General features: G+C 43.3%; 1 protein-coding gene across 22 annotated transcripts in view; it reads right to left on the bottom strand.

The window, feature by feature from the left end:
* Positions 1-25,148, bottom strand: part of CLASP1 (cytoplasmic linker associated protein 1) — a 309,125-nt gene that overhangs the window by 20,137 nt on the left and 263,840 nt on the right. For all 22 annotated transcript variants that reach the window (XM_037988107.2, XM_073019596.1, XM_037988110.2 and 19 more), the window contains 4 exons: positions 18,817-18,967; positions 9,690-9,918; positions 7,179-7,369; positions 5,239-5,367 (listed from right to left, as the gene is read on the bottom strand). In XM_037988107.2, the coding sequence (XP_037844035.1) occupies positions 5,239-5,367; positions 7,179-7,369; positions 9,690-9,918; positions 18,817-18,967 (700 nt within the window). The remainder of the gene's footprint in view (positions 1-5,238; positions 5,368-7,178; positions 7,370-9,689; positions 9,919-18,816; positions 18,968-25,148) is intronic.

Raw genomic sequence — 25,148 nt, 5'->3', positions numbered from 1 at the left:
CTCCCTATCTGCTCTTTCTCAGCCCATCTCAGGTTCTAACTCCCTAAGGAACTCTTCCTTGACTATTCTGGCCCACTCCTAAACTCCTGGTGCACTTCACTTGGAAGCACACATGACTCTTTGCTTTAACCTCAACTAAACCGCAAGGCCCTTGAAGACTACAGTACACCACTACCCATCAATTATAAAACATTTATTGGAGTTTGTGCTATTAGTGTGACTGCTGGCTCAGTAACTTGGAACCTCTCGATGAAGCTATACAGGTTTTGGGGTTTTGTCTTTTTATTAAAAAGCAAAAACCTACAAAGAAAATGGGGCTTCTGGTCACATCCCAAGGTTGGGCCCAGGGAAAACTGAAAATTTAGAATTTGAGGATTTAGGTTTGTTACTCAATAGCAACTTGTATTATCTTGAGGCTGGATGAAACACAGATAATCATCTAGTCCACTTGGTAGGATAAAAGATAAGGAAAAACCAAAGTACAGAGAGGTAAAGGCATTTCTCCAGAGTTCATGCAGTGTATTATTTCCCAGTGTCCACGGATACAAATGACTGCTGCCCTGAAAGGCATCTAAGGACCATTCTTGAGTGCAGGGGATCTGGCTGAGATGAGGTCAGCTAGTGATTCTAACTGGTATTTGATCACAGACCTCGGGCACACCGGTGCCTTTCTCTGGCTACGGCATTTGTCTAAAGGACTGCATGAGACACCATGCTGGCTGGGTGAATCAGAAACCAGACAAGTTCCCAGGAAGTTCTCTTTTCTTTTATAAATAACTTTGGTCTGATTTTGCCATTTTAATTCTTTAAAGTCATAAAATAAAAAGTTAAACAGAAATGATTTAAAAATAAAACCCCTGAAGACATAATACTGGTGGTTTTATATTTATCTAAGAATCAAACTTCCCAAAACAAGTCAAACCACTTGAAGCTGGATTCTGGTGCCTTAAACACCACGACCTTTGTGTGTGTAGCAAGAAGTGTTTGGTGACCCAGCACGGTGACATGAATGATGCTAATATTTTCCTCTTTTAACAGACAAGTGTAACTGGATATTCACTAATGTGGCAAAGTTCAGAATAAGCTAAGTCTAGTGATTGGAAAACCTCAATTACAGAATATCTTCAAAAAACAGAGTTGGACTTCTTTCAAGTTTAAATAAAACATTTACTGCGAACTTCAACATTATGGGTACTATAGGCACATCACAATGACTGGCAGCAACAAATATTCTTGTATTAAATGTGCATACAATGATTTATAATTAGTATGTTTCCTCAGAAATGGGCACTTCTGAAATGAATAAGGATGTCTGAGAACAGTTTTATGTAGCAACATTTGTAGAGCATGTGACAATTTTAAAAGCGTATTTCTACATCATAATATCTATCATTCTCACAACAGAACTGCTTATTCAGGGTTATGCTGAGATGAAGAAACCGGGAACAGCTGGACAACAGGAGACGTGAGACTAAAAACCAGGTTTTCTGCCTCAAGATTCGTATCTCACACTGACCCCAGAAGCTCTTTGTAATATCAATTCTCTTATTTAATCCTCTCTTTTTAATCACCAAAGGAGAGGTTCTGTACCAGCTCTAAGAAACAGATTACAAATTCTAACATAAGAAGAGTTCAAATAAATGGAGTTCTCTTGGAAACGGAAAACGGGTTCAAAATTTTAAAAGATCGTTCTCAAGGCCTTAGCCCTTTAAGGTGTTTGCTAAGTGGCAACTCTACTGCAGACCACAGTGGCTTCATGAATAAGGCACTGAAACTCAATAGCAAAATCTGTTTACTAAAAAGATAAAAAAGAAGTTAGATAATGAAAGAGACTTATTCAAATAGGGACTATGAAAACATTATGTCTAAGCTCAGAAACACCAACTTTTAAAATAAACACTCTAAATCGGTGTCCAAATCCTTCATCTATCTTGCTTACTACTACAGAACATGTATGTTAGCTTTGGATGAATGGTGTCTGAGACAGATTTGATACTTGGCACATTTTCAGTGTGTAAGAAACACATTCTGCACATACAGCTCCTTTCAAAAGAAACTGAGAAAGCAGACGATTGCTTACATGAGAAAACAAGCCATCTTATCATCAGTCCTACCTCATCCATCCTCCCAAATAGTTTTTGTGACAAATTTCAGTTTACAGAAATTGTATTTCAAGAAGCTGTCCTTCCTTACTGCAGTCACACAGTCAGTGTGGTAACATCACACTGGCAAGAGCAGGGCAGCTGGTGCCAGTGTCTCTACAAGCAGCCCCATGTTAACCTGCCGAGTCTTTCTGTTCTTCATTTCCTGCTGAAGCCCAGTTTTTGTCTGGGAATGTAAAACCAACTAGCTTCTTATTGAGAAGGAAGCTCCAAGAAAGCTCACTCTGGGATAAACATACTTTGGAAGTATTAATAAGATGGGAAAATAGACTATGTCTTTGTATGCCTTCAGATCCTTTTCAGTAAATGTTTGGAGTCGTAAGAATTGAATACAATGATGAGAAAATGGAAGGACTAGAGAACAATTATGTGCCATATTAATATGCCAACAAGATGCCTACAACACAAACTTTATGCGCATCTCAGCCTTCTGCCCTAAAAAAACAGCAAGAAGGAATGGGAAAAGATTGGTTAAAATAAGAGGAAGCTAAGAAGAACTTCAAGGGAAAAGAACAAAAAGGAACGAAAAAGGAAAACCCAACCCCAAACCTAAATATACAGGTTCTTGAGTTATTACAGTGGCTCCTGGCAAAGTGACAGAGTCAAGTTTTATAAGGAAACTCCAAGGGCAATGAGTCAAGGTGAGTCAAACTATGCAAAGCAGGAAGGCCTGCCAATGCAGGCGCCGTTCCCAACACATCTCCTCCACTGGCTCTACCACAAGTCAGTAACGGCGGCATGGAGGCCCCTGAACCTGAGTGCTGCTAAGTTTATGTTAAGCAGGACACATATTCTGCTCTTTTCCCTTGGTCAATTTAAAGGGACTCATACCTGAGAATTTTCTCTCCTAAATTTCTAATTTTGCAGAAAAAACAAGAGATCTTCCAAGAAAACAGCAAATAACAAATCAATTACTTAATGTTGTTAACTTATACTTCTTAGGACTCACTTTAGATAGGTATCTTCCAACTGGAGAGTCAGTAAGTGCGTGCCAAGACACCATGGACGGCCTGGCGTTTCATTTAAATGCCCAAGTCTAAGTATGTACTGCCCCATGAAAACAACTGATATCATCTCTATGTAAAAGAACATCAGGCCGGGTGTGGTAGCTCATGCCTGTAGTCCCAGCTACGCGGGGGGCTTGGGCAGGAGGACTGCTTCAGCCTGGGAGGTGGAGGTTACAGTGAGCACAGCTTGTGCCACTGCACTCCAGCCTGGGTGATAGAGCAAGACCCTGTCTCAAAAACAAAGCAAAACAAAAAGAACATTTTAATTTCATTTTTTGATCATGCATTCTCATGAAGGAGAAGCAATTACGGTTTTAAAAAGTTAGCAAATGCCAGCTGCCCCTTAAAGGAGACAAAAAACCTAGCTATATCTCAGTTCTGCCAGTAACTGCTGTGCATACAGTTCCTCTAGGACAAGCTTGTCCAACCCGTGGCCCAGGATGGCTTTGAATGCAGCCCAATACAAATCCAAAAACTTTCTTAAAACATTATGAAAATGTTTTGTGATTTTTTTTTTTAAGGCTCATCATCTATCGTTAGTGCATTTTATGTGTGGCCTAAGACAATTCTTCCAATGCGGCCCAGGGAAGCCAAAAGATTGGACCCCCATACTCTAGGACCTTCCCTCCTCACCTGGGAATCACTATATTGATCGTACCAGCTCACCTGGTCTTCACGTTTTTTAAATGAGTTATTATAAATGAAAAGTGCTTTGTTCAAATGTGAGTGATTATCGCCATCATGCAACCAAGCCAGATTTTGGAAACCCAGTTATTAGTCTGAAAACACATCCATCCCCTGTGTACTGTGTGCTGTTTTCTAGGACTAGCAGGTGGAGAGAGGCCCAGTCTGAGGACAAGACCCTCGCCCTTGCTGAGCTACAATTGTGGTGGAGATTTGAAGAGGTCACATCAGTCACTGCTCAAGCAGCCACACAAATGCCAAACAGAACTACGATCTAGGGTCTCTCTATGTAGATGGAAGAATTGTGTTAATTACAATTCCCTTAATCCATGAGCATGCTCACATGACAGTCACACATGAGCCAAGAGATCAAACCGGGTAAGTAGTTATGTCTCACTTTGGGGTCAAACCCATTATCTGGCAGGCTGTTTTCTAAAGTTCCAATATACGATTTTGTTTCCCACAGTTCATTTTACTGAAGGGGGTCACTGAATCATTTGTATCAGGACAGCTCCAGCCACCTCCCCATTCTCTGCAGGCTTCTAGCTACTTGAAAGCCTGGTGAGGCACAGCGGTTGGACAATCCAGTAAGTAACAGGCTGAGTTTCTGCTGAGTGTGCACCCTCCATGGCACGTGTGCAGGATACAGACACATGTTCTGCCGCTCGCTACCAGGCAGCTGACGTCCCAGTGCCAGAAACTGCAGAGATGGCTTGCTAGCATTTTAAATACTCAACAGCGAGTGGAAGGGGCACAGCAGGGCTGCCTCCACTCAGCCTCATCTTGCAGAGAGAAGCACACTGAACGCCGGCAGGGAGGAAGGTCAGTACGGCAGCGTGCTACCCGCTGTTGGCAGGAGCTGGGCTGGAACCACCCCTGGCCGTCTCATTGAATTCTCATGAAACACTCTGTGGAAATATCCATTCCTGTTTTACACACAAGGAAACGGAGGCTCAGAAGGTGAAATGACTGGTCCACATATTTGGAGCAACGAGGCATTGGTTCTGGGACTTGCATGTCTGTGATTCCAAAGCTGGTCTCCACCTCCCACACCAGACCACTAGAGGTTAAATGCCAGAAAGCAGCAGCAGACCCTTCCCTCCCACAAAGGCAGCCGGAAGCCCAGGCATGGAACACATCTCAGGGACAGGGCAGGCCTGTTGCAAACAGCGAGAAGGAGCTGGGAACTGAACAAATGGCACTGGCCCTGGAACTGCGCCACTGCTCAACAAGGACAACAGCAATGGGGACTCCACTCCAGCAATGGCCGAGATCCAAGGAAGGGGCTCTTAAGCCGTGGGCTGATTCTGATTCCTCTATCTCCACACCCCAGCCGCTCCCCACGACCCGCCTGTTCAGCACCCCTGGCCACGTGACTGACTCACCTCCTTATGGGAGTCTTTGTGGGCTTCCAGAGTCTTCATAATTGTCAGCTCGGCGTAGTTTTTAAATCTTGCTGGTTGATTTCTCAGAATTTCCCTCAAAACTCTCAACGCCAGTGCTCGAATTGAATGCTAGAGTACAAGGGGAAAGGAAGATATCACCAAACACCACACCGCACTTTCACACACGGCAGTCAGCAGGTTTGGCAAGGCCAAGCACCCAGTTCTGGGTTCCCCGGAACCTTGCAGAACCCTCTACACAGATCACATGGTTTACTTGAAATCAGCTTTACTGGACACTGGCTCTCTAGACATCAGCTCCATGAAGGCAGGCACTGTGCCTTAGGGTGACATTCCCAGGACCCGGTGCCTGACAGGCACTGAAAAAAGCTTCTCGAACAAGCCGTGCACTCGAGACCAAATGAGGATGATACACCTAAGTTCATTATCAGTTTTCTGGGGATTTTCAGATTTCCTGAAGCTTCAGCCTACAAATTACGCTTCTGTAAAATGTATGAAAGAATGTGTACAAAGCACCTGGATGTTTCATCAACACAGCCTGTAAGACTGAACTCCACCTAAGGACAGTGGAAGGCCTGTCATTATTCCTGACCTTCCATGTGATGAGATCACTGGGTGTGTAGAGGCCTCAAGTTGGTTAAGGCCAGAGTCATGCATCTGGAGGAAAGCCATTCCAAACAGACTCCTAATCTCAAGAAAAGAGAATGGCGTTTACACCAAACACAGCCAGAAAGTACATCCTGATTCTTTGTCACTCATCTGTACAATTCACACACTAATACACCATTTTACCTGTCTTCTACATGACATCACTTTGTCTCCCAAGAGAGCCAACAAGGCATAACTGCCTTACGAGCCAATACTTTGTCTTTTTTAAAAAGTATTTTTAAAAAGTTTTTTTTAAAAAAAGTGAAACAGATTACTTATTACCATTCTTCTATCTTTACTTATCCCTAAACCAAACCATTAATCCGAAGCATCAGAAAGCTATCTGAGTCTCCACAGCATGGCACGCAGCAGCCTCCCTGTCACTCGGTGGCCATGCAAGTCCCCTCTAGCTGGCCGTGGGCATGGCCTGTCACCTCCTGGCAATCCTCCCATCCCCCTCCTCCAGCCCCTCACCACAGCACTCTCTTCTCATTTCTGCTGGCCTACACAAAGCCAATGTGGATGGAGAAAGTTTTTCTTGTAGAGGTTTAATTCTGGTAATTTCCAGCATCTATTCCTGTTTCCATATAAGGGACCAGCTCCACAGGTGGGAGAAGACAGGACTTTGACCAGATTACTCCCCCTTTTAAGAGTTCTCTATGTGCGATGTGCAGATCACAGACCAGGCATGTCACAAATGCCTAGTTTGTCACATTCAAATGTCCCAGCATAATGAAGCTTTTTTATTTTAAAATTAATAATACAAAAATCAGAATCATGCTTCTGGAACCTGCCACTTGACTGATTAAAATTATTGGAACTCTTAACATATGTAGGGGGGAACCAAGATGGAATTTCTTGGAATGTAGCATTGAATTAGGTCTTTTAAAATGGACCTTTTTATTTCTCAATTACATATGAAACAAAAATGAAACTCACAAGTGAAAAAGTGCGTCCTAAAAGACCACATTCTATGCTAATGAAGTTTTAAGAAATTCTGTGTTAAAGCAACTAGATGCAGGAATGAGGTTCCCTCAGCTACTATAAACCCAGTTGCAGACCATGCACGTAAGCCAAGCAGCAGCTTGTTGCTGATAAAAACATGACCTTACTAAACGTGCTCAGAAAATATGTGAAAAATGAACAAATAAATGTTTTGATGTAAACAGTAAGCACAACCCAGAAAGTAAAGCTGAAGCCAAGCCCAGCAAGAAAAGGACATCGTGACCCCATTACACGGAAAGGGGCAAGGTAAGGCCAAACCAGCATCTCACATCTTTGTCTCCGAGGGTCTCCAGCAGCAGGAGCAGAATGGTCTTGAAGTGCTCCTCCCAGACACCAAGGCTGTCCTCCCGCGTGATCTTGAGCAGCTCCAGCAGGGCTCCCTTCCGTTCCTCCACTCGCTCGTTGTGGTTGGACAGCTCTTTCAGAAGGTCAGCCACCAGGTCAGAATGGTCGATGGGCACTGGTGAAACACACCACACATACGTCACCTCGTGAGGAAATGCCCGGCACAGGGGCTTCCTCAGTGGTGCCCAGTGATCCTTCCCTTCCTACCTCATCTCCCAGAGGCGACACCTCCTTCATGGTTCCCCTCCCACCCTCCACCCTGCTTCACTGTCCAGCCTCAGCCTACACACCCTCCACCAACCTTCTCACCACACCCTCTACCAACCTTCTCACCAAGTTCACTGTCAAAGCAGAGGTGCGAGACCAGCTGTCCAGTACCAACAGTCAATGTCCTTCACCCTTCCTTGCTATCTTTTCCCTTCTACTTCAGACAGAGAGGAGAAATGCCTGCATCCGCCAAAGTCCCTTTTCAACCCTCTTATTTTCCGAAACTCTCTCCCACTGCCATGGTCCTGAGTCAGCCCCGGCCCTTTTACCAGGGTCAAATCCACTCCCATATACACATTTTCCTCAAGGCCTCCTCACCAACACATCCGATTATCATCCATTCCCTTCTCAAATGTCTATAGCTTAGGAACCAGCATGGTGAACAAATACCAATCAAGGTGTTTGGACTACTGGTGGACTATCTATGTGGAGACTAAAAACTGGCCCAAGATGACTCAACATAGTTACCTGCAGGGCTGTGAACACGGTTTCTATGGCAGAAAGGCACATCCTTTCTCCTCCATGTTCTTTTAAGAAACCTCAACTCTGAATATTCAACTTTAAATAGAGAGGATGAAAAAACAAACAAATCAGACAAGTTATTAGGAACTACTTAAATGTGTATTTGCATACTTCTTTAGCTTCTAAGATGGGGTAGCAAACACACAAGAAAGCCTGAAATGGTAAAGAACTCTGTCATTTCCTCCTGCCTTCCTACCTTTTTCTCCTTTTCTTTAAGCCTTTTAGTAAACAGTTGGTGAATAATCAACATTGTAATTTAGACCTTAATCGAGATCTATAAAGGGTAAGGTAAACAATTCTATAAGCAATGAAAACAAATAGTCCACTTCTCCCAGGAAGTGCCAGTCCTTACAAACACTATACCCTATTTGCTCACTGCCCGTAAACAGATGTGTGGGCAGAGTCTGAGATGCTACCCATCAGCCCATAAGCACTTAATAGCCAAGTGATTCGGCTTTTCATCCCTACAGCAACTTCTGCTTTCAAACAGAGAACTTCTCTTCTATCTTAGCATTCCCCTACTATCTGATCCCTGCAAGAGGATCAGCTTTCTTTTCTTTGGGCCCCCACTGGACCTGGCATCTGCCTCCAGCACAGGCCTTCTCTGGTACTAGTGTGACCACTATCAGTCTACTTCCCTGACAGACCGTGAGCTCTCTGAGGCCAGGGACTGTGTCTCCTGTGCCTCAGTCCCTGGCAACCCATACACTTCATGACACACAGTAGGCCCTTAGTGAATTTTAACTATTTAGAATTCTAATGTAGGTTCTAATTACTCATTCAAGCTTGAGAAATAAACAGGCTTCAAAACCATAATTTTTTAAAAGCACTATCAAATTGAAATAAACCAAATCACGTAACATGAGAGATGAAAAAACAAATAATTACGTTTTGGATAAAAATACCGTCGTACAAATACATACTCATCACTCACTAGTTTATTCAATAATGGACACTGGTCTTAACACAGGAGCCAGAAAGAAACCAGACTAGCTCTGCCTCTGCTCCCTACTTGCTATGTTATGTGCTTACGTTACATTTTGGGCAAATCTTTCTGACCCCACGCTTAGCTTAGCACCACACACGGTAATGCAAGTGGTCAGTGTATGTCAAACCCCTGCCTCCCAAATGCAGCACGGAGGTCAACACAGCTCCAGGAAGACCTGGTTACAAAGCAGGTGTGAGAGGAGAGGGAAGCCTCGGAGCGGTGCTTCGGGATCTCACTCCACAGCTCGGGGAGCTGGGAAGCGCAGGTCCAAGGCCTTCACAAAGGCTGAGCCTGTGCTTGCCATCCTGTTTGTTCCTACGCCACTGGCTTGCCTGGGCCCTGGGTTCTGCAGCAGAGCCTCCCTGATGGTACAGTTGGCCTTCCCTCACGCTCAGCTGTGGCAGTGGCTACTTCATATCATGTGTGACTGTTTATTTCCTCACTGCCCTGCCACTTGTGCTTCTGTTCACTGCCGTGTTCCCCGTGCCTAAGCACACAGTAGGGATTCAGTAAGTAGTGCCTGAACAAATGACTAAGCAGAAAGAACAGACCCAGCGTCTCCATTTACATCTGACCAGTGGGCCTGGTACTGGCCAGACAGGAGGGAGCACAAGGGAAGCACTTCTGGGTGGGGACAGTTAAGCAAAGAGACACCAACCATCTCGAAGCTGCTCCATGTCGTCATCGAACACAGCCTCTTTCAGGGCAGTCTTGTCATAGGTGTTGATGGCATCTGAGTAGGGGTACGGGTTGTAGTCTCGTGCCCGTGGTCCTGGGAAGGCGCGCGGAGGCTGGGTGTTGAGTAGCGAGGTCTTGTTATCCAGAGCTGTCCGGCCTCCTTCTACCTCGCTGGTGGCAGGGGAGGCAGCACCCCCATCGCGGGACACCTGGAGCACAGCACACTGTCAGTTCCCTTCTGGGACTTGTAATGGACATTTCCTTTGAATGCTCAGAAATATTAAGAGGGCCAGAGATTTTCACTTGAACTATGTATGGCCAGTGATAAAAGGACAGCTATTAGTATTGCAGTGTAAAAATACCAAATCCATAAACTACCATAAAAGGAACAATATGCCTGCATTTGCATCTAGTCTTTACACTTCAAATCTCCTTTACTTTGTAATTTGGTGATTCACTTTACCAAGACGTTTCCTGAGGAAGGAAAGGCTGTCCATTCACATCCCTGCTCTCAAGGACCAGATCAGCAATGGGGGATTTGCACTGCAGCCCTGCCCACATCCACAGACAGAAGCTCTTCCAACCGCCATCATTAAGTCTAATGGGTGTCATCCATCCCCAAATTAATTCCTTGTACTCTATGTATTCCTGCCTAGTGCTGGGCCTCAATGTGTCACAATCTCCTGTGACAGAGAACTCAGCACCTCCTAGGCATATCATCCTTCTTTTAGATATTTCTGACTCAGAGTTGTTATGCTGGGTCAAAGAACACGTCTTTAGTATCTTCCAAATTTTGTTTTTCTTTGCTAATATATTCTGAATGTTGTCTTCAACAAATTCAACCGCTGGCCCTCTGACTGGCCCCTTGCCATGGTACTGACAAGAGCAAACCACTTTTACTCTTAGGGTCCTCTCATATGGGGCACACCACTGGTCTAGCCCCTTTGCAGGTGGCAGTGTAGCCCAGCAGGTGTGGGCTGGTGCTGGCAACAGGGCCAGACTGTTTTCCTCATCCCAGACAACTGACTATCCAACAATGGTGGAAACATTCCAGGCAGCCAGAACACGTCGGTGACACCTATGGCAAAATTTTTACTTGTGCTGATGACAGGATACATTTCTCTCAACTTGTGCTAATACATTTACACTTTTTTTCTGGTTGTAAAAGAAAAGTAGATGTAACATATCATTTTAATCATTCCTAAGTATATAATTCAGTGTCATTAAATACATTTATGATGTGTAACCATCACCACTATGTATACCCAAAACTTTCTCATCATCGCCAACAAAAACCCTGCATCCTCATCCCTCTCCCTTCCCCACAACCCCTGATAACCTTTATTTTACTTTGTCTCTCGGAGGTTGCCTATGCTAGGTACCTCAGGTAAGTGGAATTGCTGAGCACATCCCACTGTGTGTATATACCACATTCTGTTTATCTGTTCATCTGCTGATGGGCACTTGGGTTGCTTCCGCCTTTTGGCTCTTGTGAATAATGCTGCTACGACACAATGGTGCACAAATATCTGTTCAGGTCCCTGCTTTCAATTCTTTTGGACTTGAATCTAGTGGAGGTGCTAGGATGCATTTGGTTTTTAACACCCACAAACAAAATTTTATATTAATTAAGATGTAAAAAGAATTCATAATATATGCATAGACAGAAACAAATTAAGACTAAAAAGGTATAAATCAAATCTTAACAGAGGTTTTCTCTGGGTGGAAGAAAATTCATGGATGGTTTTAATTGCTTCTTTTTATAAGTCTTCTAAAAATACTACTATTATAATGAAAAATTATTTATAAAAGAAAAAGGTAAGCCATTGAACAGGAGGTTTAAAAAAAACAACAAAAAAAGAGAAGGGTTTTAAAAACTTCAGACATTTTAAAAATAAAGCTCAACTGCCAATTCTAATCACTGTTAACAACAAAACCTTACTACCTCAGTGTGTGTCTCCACGCGGGCTTTGCGCAGCAGGAATCCCGTGTGCACGCTGCCTTCTGTTTTTTTTTCCTTACAGTGCAAGCATTTCCCACGTGGATGAAGTTTTTGTAACCACCATGTTTAATCACACCACTACCTCTACTTGGGTTTTAAAAAGATTTACTCAGATGTTCCCCTTTAATATTTTTGCTACTGTAGATAATGCTGAAATAAGCTACCTTATGGAAATGACATATATATTTTTTTTCTTCTGTTGAGTTCTTTCTTTAGTGTAGACTAACCATACTGGGTAAAGAATATGCAAATCACTTTTGCTAAATATAATTTTGCTGAGTTCCAAAACATTGTATCAATTTCCCATGGCACCAACATTACACTAGATCCTTATACTCTTTCTAGTATTAAATGTTATAATTTCTATTAAAGCAGAGCAGAAGGGAACCTTGATATAAGTCTGCTGTATTTCTGTAAGTGACCATAAGGATGGGCTTTCTCCCTATGTTGAATGTCTTCATTTTTGCTGTGTGCACCACCCTCCTACTGCATCTGACATTCATCCTATGGCTTGTCTCCCTAGATTTGGTTTCCTTGTTAGGCTTAAGAGGAGATGTACTGGCTCCCGAGTCTTTCACATTTAACACAGTTTTATATTCACCTCAATGTTTTAGCTAAAAATATGGTAAGTGGTGGCTAAGTCAATTTTGAAGCTCCTTCATTCTTCGATTTTCTTTCTTTTTTTTTTTTTTGAGACAGAGTTTCGCTCTTATTGCTCAGGCTGGAGTGCAAATGGTGCAATCTTGGCTCACTGCAACCTCCGCCTTCTAGGTTCAAGCAATGCCCTGCCTCAGCCTCCCAAGGAGCTGGGATTACAGGCATGTGCCACCACAACTGGCTAATTTTTTGTATTTAGTAGAGACGGGGTTTCACCACGTTGGTCAGGATGGTCTTGAACTCCTGACCTCAGGTGATCCACCCGCCTCGGCCTCTCAAAGTGCTGGGATTGCAGGTGTGAGCCACCATAACTGGAAAAAGTAACCCCTCACGCATCCACCTTTTCTACTGTTCTTGGTAGGAGTTCTGTTTCCCTAGTCAGATTGCCCCATTCCTCACACTCCTCACAACAAGTCCCCCGCTTCAAAGCAGGCCTCCTTCCACTGCCCTGGGAAACCAGCAGTGGGAAGACGCTCTACTTCCTGCTTCAAGCCCCTAAAGCTGCCATCCTCCCTAGCTAAGACCAGTCATTCCACCTGGGCCCTAACCTCAGGTCCCCACATCCGGAAGGATCCGCATCCAATCATCTGCTCCCCTCCACTGTGTAGGCAAGGTGCTTCTCTCCACTGGCCCTGCTAGGAGAGATCTTTCCCATCTGAAATGCCCTGTGATCCTCATTTCTCTCCAGTTTGTTCCTCAATGTCTTCATCCACTGTGATCTGGTTTCCATTCTCAACCCTGCACTCAACTATGCTCACAAGAGCCAATGTACTCCTGGAAGAAACTAAATTTGGATATTGCAGACTGTAACTACGTGTAAAGTTTATTTAAGAAGAAAAAACATGGAAGTCCAGTGAGTCCATTCTCAAAGGAAAGGTCTTAACTTTACATCAAAACGTTGGCAAGTAAATGTGTATTTTATGTCTTTTAGGTTAAAATAGAACATTTAATGTGGATAATAAACAAATAATCCAATGGAGCCCTTTCATTTCATATGTGACCCGTTATCTCTTTGCAGCATGGCCCCTTTGGCTAGAATGTCCTTCCTGAAATAGTCTCCCTTATCTTCTATGCCACTACCTTCTCCTGGTCTCCCTCCTGTCAGCTCTAGCTTCTGTCCTTCCCTTAGTGTTGATGCTCCTTAGGATTCTGTCCTTATCCTTTACCTGGTGATTTCACTTACTCACTTTTCTTTAGTTATGTTCAAGCAACTAATCAATATCTCTCAAATATCGAACTTCAGCCTAAATCACTGGCTGAAACAGACTGGTATATCCAAAGTCCTGATGGATATATTTGCTTAGATATTACACAATTTCTGCAATTTGCATGTATTCAAAAGAGCATTGTATTTCAAAGACAGCATCTCCTTCTAGAGTAATATTTCACTGAATTGCACTAGCATTTGCTCAATAGCCCCAGAAGATTTCTGATTCTTGTTTCTGCTCATGCCCTATTCAACCCCACTTCCTCCTGAATTATTCTCCATTCCAAAGTTAACAGTAGCCTGTCTAAAATATAAGTATGACTATGCCACTTCGCTGCTTAAAGATCCTTCAATGACTCTAATATCACCAGGGTAAAGTCAGAGCATTGGTTGGGAATACCCCAGTGAGCACCTGCCTCAGCCTCCTGAGTAGCTGGGACTACAGGTGTGCGCCACCAAGCCCAGCTAAATTTTGTATTTTTAGTAGAGATGGGGTTTCACCATGTTGGCCAGGATGGCCTCAATCTCCTGACCTTGTGATCTGCCTGCCTCTGCCTCCCAAAGTGCTGGGATTACAGGTGTGAGCTCATGGGGAGATTCTGCAGCTCTGCTCTGAATCTCCCCAACCACTCCTTATGCCCAGTCTTCTCCACTTCATCCACTTCGAACAGGAAATCACACCATGCCCACGGCCATGTCTTAGTCTTCAAACAGGCCCTCCTCTGACTACAACCCTCCTACTCAACCTGACAAACTCCTCTGGACCTCCAGGCTACAGTTCAGAGGTGACGACATCCTCTCTTTTGCACATCTGATATGGTTTGGCTCTGTGTTCCCACCCAAACCTTATGTCAAATTGCAATTTCCAATATTCGATGAGGAACCTGGTGGGAGGTAACTGGATCATGGGGGCGGAATTCCCCCTTGCTGTTCTCATGATAGTGAGTGAATTCTCATAAGACCTCGCTGTTTAGAAGTGTGTAGCACTTCCTCCTTCCCTCGCTCTCTCCTGCCACCATGTGAAGACCTACCTGCTTCCCCTTTGCCTTCCTGCCATGACTGTAAGTTTCCTGAGGCCTCCCCAGCCATGCCTCCAGTATACTCTGTAGAACTGTGAGTTAATTAAACCTCTTTTCTTTATAAATTGCCCAGTGTTAGGTAGTTCTTTATAGCAGTGTGAGAACTAACTAATATAGAAAATTGGTACCAGAAGTGGGGTATTACAATAAAGATGCCTGAAAATGTGGAAGCAACTTTGGAGCTGGGTAATGGGCAGAGGTTGAAACAATTTGGAGAGATCAGAAGAAGACAGGAAAATGAAAGAAAAGTTTGAAACTTCCTAGAGACTTGTTGAATGGTTGTGACCAAAATGCTAATAGTGATATGGATAGTGAAGTCCAGGCTGAGGTGGTCACAGATGAAGATAACAAACTGGAGTAAAGGTCACTCTTGATATGCTTTAGCAAAGAGACTGGCAGCACTGTCCCCCTGGCTCTGGAGATCTGTGGAACTCTGAAGTTGAGAGAGATGATTTAGGGTATCTGGTGGAAGAAATTTCTAAGCAGCAAAGTGTTCAAGATGTGGCCTGGCTGCTTCTAAAAGCCTCTGCTCATTTGCACAAACAAAAAAATGACCTGAAACTAGAACCTATATTTAAAAAGGAAGCAGAGGGTAAAAGTTTGGAAAATTTGCAGCCCAACCAGGCAGCAGAAAAGAAAAACTCATTTTTGGGAAAGAATTCAAGGCTGCAGAAATTTGCATAAGTAATTAAAAGCCAAATGTGAATAGCCAAGACAATGGAGTAAACGTCTCCAGGACATTTCAGAGACCTTCATGGCAGTCCCTCCCATCACAGACCTGGAGACCTAAGAGGGAAAAATGGTTTTGTGGGCCAGGCCCAGGGCCCTGCTGCTTTGTGCAGCCTTGGTACATGGTGCTCTGCATCCCAGCTGCTCCAGCCCCAGCTATGGCTGAAAGGGGCCAAAGTACAGGTTGGGCTGTTGTTTCAGAGGGTGTAAACCCCAAGCCTTGGTGGCTTCCATGTGGTGTTGGGCCTGTGGGTATGCAGAAGGTAAGAAATGAGGTTTGGGAGCCTCCACCTAGATTTTAGAAAATGTATGGAAATGCCTGGATGTCCAGGCAAATGTCTGCTGCAGGAGCAGAACCCTCATGGAGAACCTCTATTAGGGGAGTGCAGAGGAGAAATGTGGGGTTGGAGCCCCCACACAGAGTCCTCACTGGGACACTGCCTAGTGGAGCAGTGAGAAGAGGGCCACAGTTCTCCAGATCCCAGAATGGTAGATCCACCAACAGCTCTCAACATCAGCCCATGAAAGCAGCTGTAGGGGCTGTACCTTGCAGATCCACAAGGGTGGAGCTGCCCAAGGCCTTGGGAGCCTACCCCTTGCATCAGTGTGTCCTGGATGTGAGACATGTAGTCAAAGGAGATTATTCTGGAGCTTTAAGATTTAATGACTGCCCTCCTGGGTTTCAGACTTGCATGGCGCCTGTAGTCCCTTTGTTTTGGCCAATTTCTCCCTTTTGGAATGGGAGCATTTACCTAATGCCTGTAGCTCCATTGTATCTTGGAAGTCACTAATTTGTTTTTTATTTTACAGGTTCATAGTTGGAAGGGACTTGCTTTGTCTCAGATTAGACTTAGGACTTGGACTTTTGAGTTAATGGGGGAATGAGTTAAGACTTTGGAGGACTGTTGGGAAGGCATGACTGTGTTTTGAAATGTGAGGTCGTGAGATCTGGGAGGGGCAAGGGGTAGAATGATATGGTTTGGCTCTGTGTCCCCACCCATATCTCATGTCAAACTGTGATTTCCAGTGTTGGGGGAGGGACCTGGTGGGAGGTGACTGGATCATGGGGGTGGACTTCCCCCTTGCTGTTCTTGTGACAGTGAGTTCTCACCAGATCTGGTTGTTTAAAACTGTACAGCACTTCTCTCTTCACTCTCTCTCTCCTGTCACCATGTGAAGACATGCTTGCTTCCCCTTATACCACAACTGTAAGTTTCCGGGGGCCTTCCCAGCCACAACTCCTGTATAACCTGTGGAACTGTGAGTCAATTAAACCTCTTTTCTTTCTAAATTACCTAGTTTCTGGTAGTTTTCTTTTTTTTTGAGACAGAGTCCACTCTGTTGCCAGGCTGGAGTGCAGTGGCGTGATCTCGGCTCACTGCAACCTCCGCCTCCCGGGTTCAAGTGATTCTCCTGCCTCAGCCTCCTGAGTAGCTGGGACTACAGGTGTGTGCCACCAAGCCCAGCTAATTTTTGTATTTTTAGTAGAGACGGGGTTTCACCATGTTGGCCTCAATCTCCTGACCTTGTGATCTGCCTGCCTCAGCCTCCCAAAGTGCTGGGATTACAGGTGTGAGCCACCGCACCCGGCCTCTGGTAGTTCTTTATAGCAGTGTGAGAACCGACTAATACAACATCCTCCCTAGGTACCACAACTAGCCACGGGTCTCCTGGATGCTGAGCAGTGGCCATACTCACTGCACCAGGATCTTGTGCTTATCTGTCTGCCTCTCCCATGAGACTGGAGCTCTCAGAAAGCCATAGTGGTGTCTGGTTCAGGCTCACTATTTTTATTACATCATGAAACATAACTATGTCCAGAATAAACAAAAGCAAACTGAGAAAAAAGGCACTTAACATTCCTTGAAAAGATATCTGAGGGCTACTCTTTTGAAATTGAAATTTTGTAAAATTAATTACCTTGGGCCTCTTACTACTATTTTATGGTTATTATCAAAAAGATGAAAAATAACAAAGGTGAGGATGTGGAGAAAATGAAGTTCTTATATACCATCAGTGAGAATGTATATTAGTATAGCCATTATAGAAAACAGAACAGTGGTTTTTCAAAAACCTAAAAATGGAACTAACGTACAACCAACAATTCCACTACTGGGAATTTATCCGAAGAAAAGGAAATCAGTGTATCAAAGAGAAGCCTACACCCTCATGTTTGTTATAGCACTATTCACAACAGCCAAGATACAGAATCAACCTAAGTGTCCCTCAACAAATGAATGCATAAAGAAAATATGACATATATACACAATGGAATACTATTCAGCCATAAAAAGAAATGAAAGCCTATCATTCACAGCAACATGCATGAACTGGAGGACATTCTGTTAAGTGAAAAAAGTCAGGTACATTAAGACCAAAATCATATATTCTCACTCATTTATGGGAACTAGTAAGAGTTGAGCTCATAGAAGTAGAGAGTAGAACTGTGGTTACTAGACGCTGGGAAAGGTGGGGGTGGGGGAGGAGGAAAAGAGGCTGGTTAATAGCTACAAAACTACAGCTAGGTAAGAGGAATAAGTTCTAATCCTCTATAGCAGGAGTCCCTAACCCCCATGCCATAGACTGGTATTGGTCTGTGGCCTGTTAGGAACTGGGCAGCACAGCAGGTGAGCAGTGGGCAAATGAGTGAAGCTTCATCTTATTTACAGCCACCGCATCGCTCACATGACTGCCTGAGCTCTGCCTCCCGTCAGATCAGTGGCAGCATTACATTCCCACAGGAGCATCCACTCTGTTGTGAACTGCACATGCAAGGGATCGAGACTGCGTGCTCCTTATGAGAGTCTAATGCTTGATGATCTGTCACTGTCTCCCATCACCCCCAGATAGGGCCATCTAGTTGCAGGAAAACAAGCTCAGGGCTCCCACTGATTCTATATCATAATGAGTTGTATAATTATTTCATTATATATTACAATATAGTAATAACAGAAATAAAGTACACAATAAATGTAATGTGCTTGAATCATCCCCAAACCATCCTCCCACCATGTGGCCCAGTCTGTGGAAAAATTATCTTCCACAAAACCAGTTTCTGGTGCCAAAAAGTTTGGGGACTGCTGCTGTATAGTATTATAGGGTAAATACAGTTAACAACAGTTTATTGTGTACTTCCAACACACTAGAAGAGAGAATTTTTCAATGTTCCCAACATAAAGAAATGATAAATGAGGTGATGGATGTACTAATTACCTTGATTATTATACATTCTACACATGTATCAAAATATCACTTTGTAGCTCATAAATGTGTACAATTATTACATGCCAGCTAAAACTAAAAGGAAAACATTATTTTAACTACAGGAAAAAAATAATGATGAAGCTCAGTAATCATGATGTTCAGTGTTCAGAAGTCTCATTATCTGTCATTTAACTGATACAGAGTTCTCTTTTAGCCTAGGCATACTTACAATATCACATTCCTTTTTGCCATCTCGTTTAATGGGCTCATTCAGATCTTCTTGGCTTCGAAAACTAAACTTTTCAATGGCTTCTGTAACTCCACGTAGAGAACTATAGATTTCTTCAGAGTTCAGGTTCTCTGTATCATAGTCCAGCATGCTAAAGATAAAAAATAATTTATTTCTTAAACTGAGGCATATACATAGAACTGAGATGTGGGCATAAGTTACTTCCCATAATTTAAAGAATAAGACATATTTATAGTTTTGTTTATCGGGTGATTTGGAATGAAAAGGAGGCATCTTTTGTTAAGAGTACCACCACCAGACAATTACACATCTTCCTTGTTAAAACTGCCAAACACATTACATCAGCACTCAGTAAAAATCAGTGGGAAACAACAGTAACCACGAGAATGTAGCAACTCAAAGAGTGACACTGGTGACTGAAGGCACGAGATAATGAAAGTGGAAAAATAACTTTCTTATTTTGAAGATGGAAAAAAGGAGTTTGGTTGTTACTGGTCCCAAATGTACAAACTTAAGAGGAATGGGCAGTTGGAAATAAAGCTAGTACTACAAGCAAATTTCAAAGGAGCAAAGTAAATAACCTCACAAGACAAGGTTATACTCCCAGGTATCCAATCCAGAAAACAAATAAAACCCTATTAAAAAAACAAAAACAAAAACAAAAAAAACAAAACAATCCTAGACTCAAAGTCAGATCCACCCTACAAACGGGCCCAGAAAGTCTAACTCACACATCATCTCACCCAGGAGCCTGACTCTTCCACATGCTTCTATTTGGAGTTTTAAACCAAAGCAGATTTTATAAAAAGTCACATTCCTGGATAGACATCTAAGAATCCTCATAAAAGCAAGAAATATTTGTTGTTCATGGAAAAGTGTTATTGACCGCTGTCTTTATAGACATTGGGCATAGCAAAACATGAAATGAAGCAAAAAAGCCAAACAATCCTTTTTGGTGCACTGTAGTTTGTCAACAAGTGCCTTTTAGATGTCTGGAAAGTGCACTGAAACAGGGAGAATCCTGAGAATAAAAACCATCCTGAGAATAGAAAAGTTTTAAAAGCATGGGATGGATATATCAGCATAAAGCAAGCAAAACATGAAGCAACAGTCAACCAAGGGCAAGTTAAAAAAAAAATCCTTAGTTTCAATGTCACTCGTTTCAAGAAAAGATCAGATGAATTCATCTAATTTAATTTTTAAAATAGTCCTGAGCTATACTGAGGATTGCTAGGGACATGCAAAGAATCCTTGGCTGTATATAAGTAAGCATGAAACATTGTTTAAGAACTAAAGAAAAGCAATCTTCCTGTTCTTCAAGAGAGTAGTAACTGAAGAAACTAAGTATCCTTCCTACACGACCAATCCTATACATTCCCCCAAAGTGAGTTTCCTGTAATGTAAAAATGATGAATATTTACTAAGTACTCTTCCTTAAGTACTCTGCCCTAAAAAAGAAAAAAAAAAAAGGTTTGGGCAGATGAGCAAGGTAAGATTTGGAGAGCTCTCACTTGGAGTGGCCAGATCTCTACTGGCTTGATGTTGCAATGATCCAAGTGTTTTCTAGGGCTGGTGCTGGTAAGTTCTAGAGCCCAAGAGCTGACCACAATCTCAAAGATGGGAGCTATTTGTCTAGAATTGCAAATATGGCCCAGATAAAACCCACTTTTCCTGATGAATGAAAGAAAATACATAACCCAATTGTATTTGGAGCGTTCACAAAAAAACCAACCAAACAACAACAACAAAAAAATTTCAACTCGAAGATTGACTTGAGCATCAAACAAAAAGAAATGTGAACCTTGAACAGGTATGCTGTTGAAATTCCATGTCTCAACTGATAGGAGGTAGAATAAAAAATCTGAACAGAATTTAAGATCTCAACCTCTTCTATGTTCACAAGACTGTCTGTCAAAGAGGCAACACTCCTTAGACGTGAGGAAGGCATGACCGAGGGGCCAGAGGCTCCCTTCCTCCTTCTGAGGACACCACAATACTAGCTCATGTACAGACAAGGCATTTATACATCTGGCCAGTACACTATTTTTTATATATAAAGACTGAGTATTATGACTCAAACAAAAAATATATATACAAGATGTAAAAAAAAAAAATGCCTTAAAATACTTTTAATCACAACAACCAAAAATAACAGCATAGCCCATGCAAAAGAAAAAAATCCAAAAAACTGAAAGAACGATGGGATGGACAAGAGGAAGTCTGGCGGAACGTTCAAGTTTTTTAAGGGATGTCACAATATTATTTTCCATATGTCGCTTCAGATAATGTCAGCTTTCAGATAATTCATCTCATTATTCTTAACCTGAACTTTCCTAAAAATATTTCATTTCAGATCACATCACTTCACTATTACAATAGCCTCTTTTTAGAATAAGAAAATAAAGGATTCTGCCAGGTAATTTCCTCCTTCTCACTTTGAATTAATAAACCAACTCAAACTCCCAATTTAGAAGCACCATTTGCAGAACCAAGAACAATTGAAGGTGTCTTCTTTTAGACGCACTAGCCTGAGGTTTGAAGTATCTCCTTGGTATGAAGCTAAAACAGTGAGCTGCAGGTGACAGGCATAACTGCTCGGCTCTAGGAGAAAATGGACCATGCTACTTTCTTTGCTATTTTTATGCTTTGGCTTGATTTGTAGTTTTCCAAATCAGTATCTGTTAAGTTCTCACTTAAAGGAAAAAGGAATTTCCCATGAAAGCCATTATCAAGGAGGGTAGATATTATGTCCTCACAAGCAGTATATGAGGGAGCTGCAGGACGGCCTCAGAAGTGGACTGAGAAGAGAACTGGGGAAACCTCAGCCTGCCATCTGCCCCACAGCCTGTCTTGTTTCAGCCCTGAGACAACCCCAGGACATAATTCTTGGGTTAGAGGTCAGGCCCTGATCACCTGTAAATACTCTGGTTAGACTCCAGAAGGGCTCTCTTAGGGTTTTTTAGATTAGGGAGAATTCCTTAATCAGTCAATAGTCACTGACCTAAGGTTAGGCTTACGTCAGGCCATGCCACCCAACATGGAAGCTGAATGCGGCCTGGGCATGCCCGCTGAAGGATTCATGTCGTGGGGAGGGAGGAGGGCATGGGGTCAGGTCTCCAAGAGAGAGAAACTGGAGAGAGAAGTCTGCCTTCTTTGTCATTTTGTAGGAAAAGGGTACAATGTATAGATTAAGCATAGTCATTCTTTGTTATGGAATCAATAGGATTTCGGCACAAGCAAAGAAACAGGCATATAGATTCCCTCTTAGTTTTATGTAACTGATAGGTTTTCTAAATGTAAAAGTCTCTAGTCAACTATCCCTGCCTCCAATGGGCAACAGAAGTTGTAAGCATTTAGTAAGCATTCTCTCTTAATGAGTTAGGTCAACACGTATTATTGTGTACATATGTGAAAGATGATCCTAGGAATGGGATGTGCTCTGGAGGGATAATCCTGATGTGTGGCTGGCAGTGAAGCTGAGTGCCCATGAGGGCATACGGGTCAACATACTGGGAGATAGTCAACAAACTGATCTTACACTTGGAGGCACAGCTAACCTTAAAAAAAAAGAAAAAGGAGTGACCTGCTTTGTTAACATTAAAGACAGTAGCTGTCTCCTCGTCTGCTTGCCCTAACCTTGTGAATCTAGAAACATTCATTGCAGGGTTCTCTGTACACTTTAGAAATGACTTTTAGAGGTATAAGAGCTTCAAAAGGAAGGTGTTGTTAAAATATTTCATTTACTGTTTTTGGCTTCACTATGTAGATTATTTGTATTCCACAAAAGCAGAATACAAATCTATGCAAAAGCTATCTATGAAGCATTTCAAAAGTAACAGACCGTTTTTTTTGTTTGTTTTTTGTTTTTTTAACCCTTTTCCTATCACACCCTCTATCATAGAGGGTAGAAACTCATCTCACAAAGCACAATGACGGCTGGACTGCCCGGTGCTCTAACAGGTTTCTAGGGAAGAGATTCTCTGATCTTCGGACCGTATAAAAAGCATCCCCAAGAGACCCTGAAATAGACATCTGCAGTACTATGTGGACCCTTCTTTGTACCACAGATTTACCATCTGTCAGCATCTGAAGGAAGTCCACCCGTCTTCCAGACTCATAAATAACTGTTGCATAACCAGTGTCTATGATGCTGCACTCGGCATCAACTGTGGGGGTGCATGAGGTGACTGACAGTTCTCCTTCTTAGAGGCAGGGCATCCTTAGTGAGCTAAAACAGTTATCCTGCCTCGTGGGGATTCCTTTCTGGATGTGTGTGCTCAGACTACCCTCATATGACAGTATATTAGGAAATAAATCAGTTGTATATAGTCAATAGCATGGCTGAGAGTGAGAGGTGTGGTTTGGGAAAGAGTAGGTCTCCTGGCTTCTCAGGGGAATGCCTTCTGCACTTTAGACACATGCTAAGGAAACTGCTCCCACTATTGCCCACGCTGACCTCACAGCATTTCCTGAGCTCTTTCTGGGGGCTGAGCACTGCACTGCACAGAAAGGCCCACAACAGTGGGCGGTGATGAATCTGATCAGGTTATAAAGGGTCATCTGTCCCTGTGACACAGCAGGAACCGTACTTGTGAGATTTGGCAAAGATCACACAGCTGCTCACACTTCTCACCAAGGCTCTACTCCTGCTATGTGACACCAAGAAAGGGACCACACTGGAGGCAGCTTAGAGGCTTTCCCAAAGACCTGAGACGACCTTGGAAATGCAATAATATTGTGACACCTCAGACAAGTTTGACAGGTAGCTTGTTACCTGGGAGAGTAAGAGCGCCTGAGAGCCTTGTGGGAGGGAGCGGTGGGGATGGAGTTAGGCTGAGAAAAGGGAGGTGGGTGCTTCGCTAACCCGTCGGCACTCCAACCCCATAACCGACTGCAGTGATCAGAAGAGGAAAATCAGAGAGAAATACAAAAAGCAAAGGGGAGGGGAGGAGGAAAGCACTACACACTAAGTGTCTTAGTCTCTTCTTTCCTTGACAAAGTTCTATTAAAGTTAATCAAAGCAAAATTAGCACTTCATCATACAGAGAAAAGAACAAATTTTGTCTTACAATTTGGTCCTTGATGAGACTGGTTTATTCTTTCCCCTCCCACATGGAATGTGTTTACTACTTAAAATCACATGAGATTCCAAGAGTGTCTATGTGAGAGACTGTGTGTATGTGGGAGTATGAGGGGGTGTGTGTATCTGCATGCACTGGGAAGGACATAACACAATACACAAGAAAATATGGATGTTCACTTTCAGTTAACTCATCAGTTATTTTAGAAAGAACCAAATAAAAATCATGGGGCCTCAATTCAAAAAGGACCAGAGGGACTCCAGAAGGAGGACTCAGAGACCGTGCTACTCTGACCAGAACTCTCCAATGTGGAGCAGTGCATTCTCTGGGGCTGTGATCCAGTTGGATGGTGTTCAGAGACAGCACAAGCTGTTTCCTTCTGAAACAAGAGTAGCACCACTAGAGGGCTAGTGTGTTAAGTCTCAGCTGGCCAGCTCAGAGTACCAGGTAATAAAAACCAAACCTCTCTGCTCATATCACCTAATATGAGAACTGAAATTCTTCTGGGAACACAAGTATTCATCTTCCCTTCGCAAATGTCACTGGGTGCCTGGGCTTGCAGAGGCCCTGAAGGAGAGTTCTAACAACTGCTGCAATTCAAAAGGATTGAGGGAAAGCCTGGGAAAGTGGGAAGCTGGGCTGGATGGTGATGTGGGGGAAGGCCAGGGTGGAGTCCATGGCATCAGCGCCAGGGCACCTACAGAACAGCCCTGCCTGCCACTGGCATTCACTGGCATCATCACAGCGGGAGCCTCTGCATGCTAGTCTTCCCTGAGCACAGGTATAGCTCTGCTTTATAAGGAAAATAAGTCATGGAGATGTGAAGTCACTGCCTTACAGAGGCCTAAAGACACATTGGCCTCTATGTGAGGCACACACTGGGTCAGACACACACAGTGGGTTGGAGGTGAGGGCACAGGAGGCATGCAGGTGACACCTCCGGCTGGGCGTCTGCTTGGGGAAGGAGGGGCAGACACACCCACCTCCGAGTGTGGGGCGGGGTCTCCCTGTTAAGCCCACTTTGATTCTATCCATACTCTGGATCCTCTCACAAGAGGACCACTAAAAATGACTTCCTATTGCTAGGGACACATATGCTATTTACAGAGTCATCCCACTCTATGACATGTTTGCCAAGAACAGATGGCAGACCAGAGCAAGGACCACCATATACTTTTTTCTCTTAAAGGAAATGGACTTCAGATGATTTCTGAAGCCCCTTGCAACTCA

This window comes from Chlorocebus sabaeus, chromosome 10 (genome assembly GCF_047675955.1).
Source record: "Chlorocebus sabaeus isolate Y175 chromosome 10, mChlSab1.0.hap1, whole genome shotgun sequence".
NCBI classification, from domain to species: Eukaryota; Metazoa; Chordata; class Mammalia; order Primates; family Cercopithecidae; genus Chlorocebus; species Chlorocebus sabaeus.
Note: the sequence above shows the minus strand (reverse complement) of the source record. Positions and strands in the feature narration are given on the sequence as shown.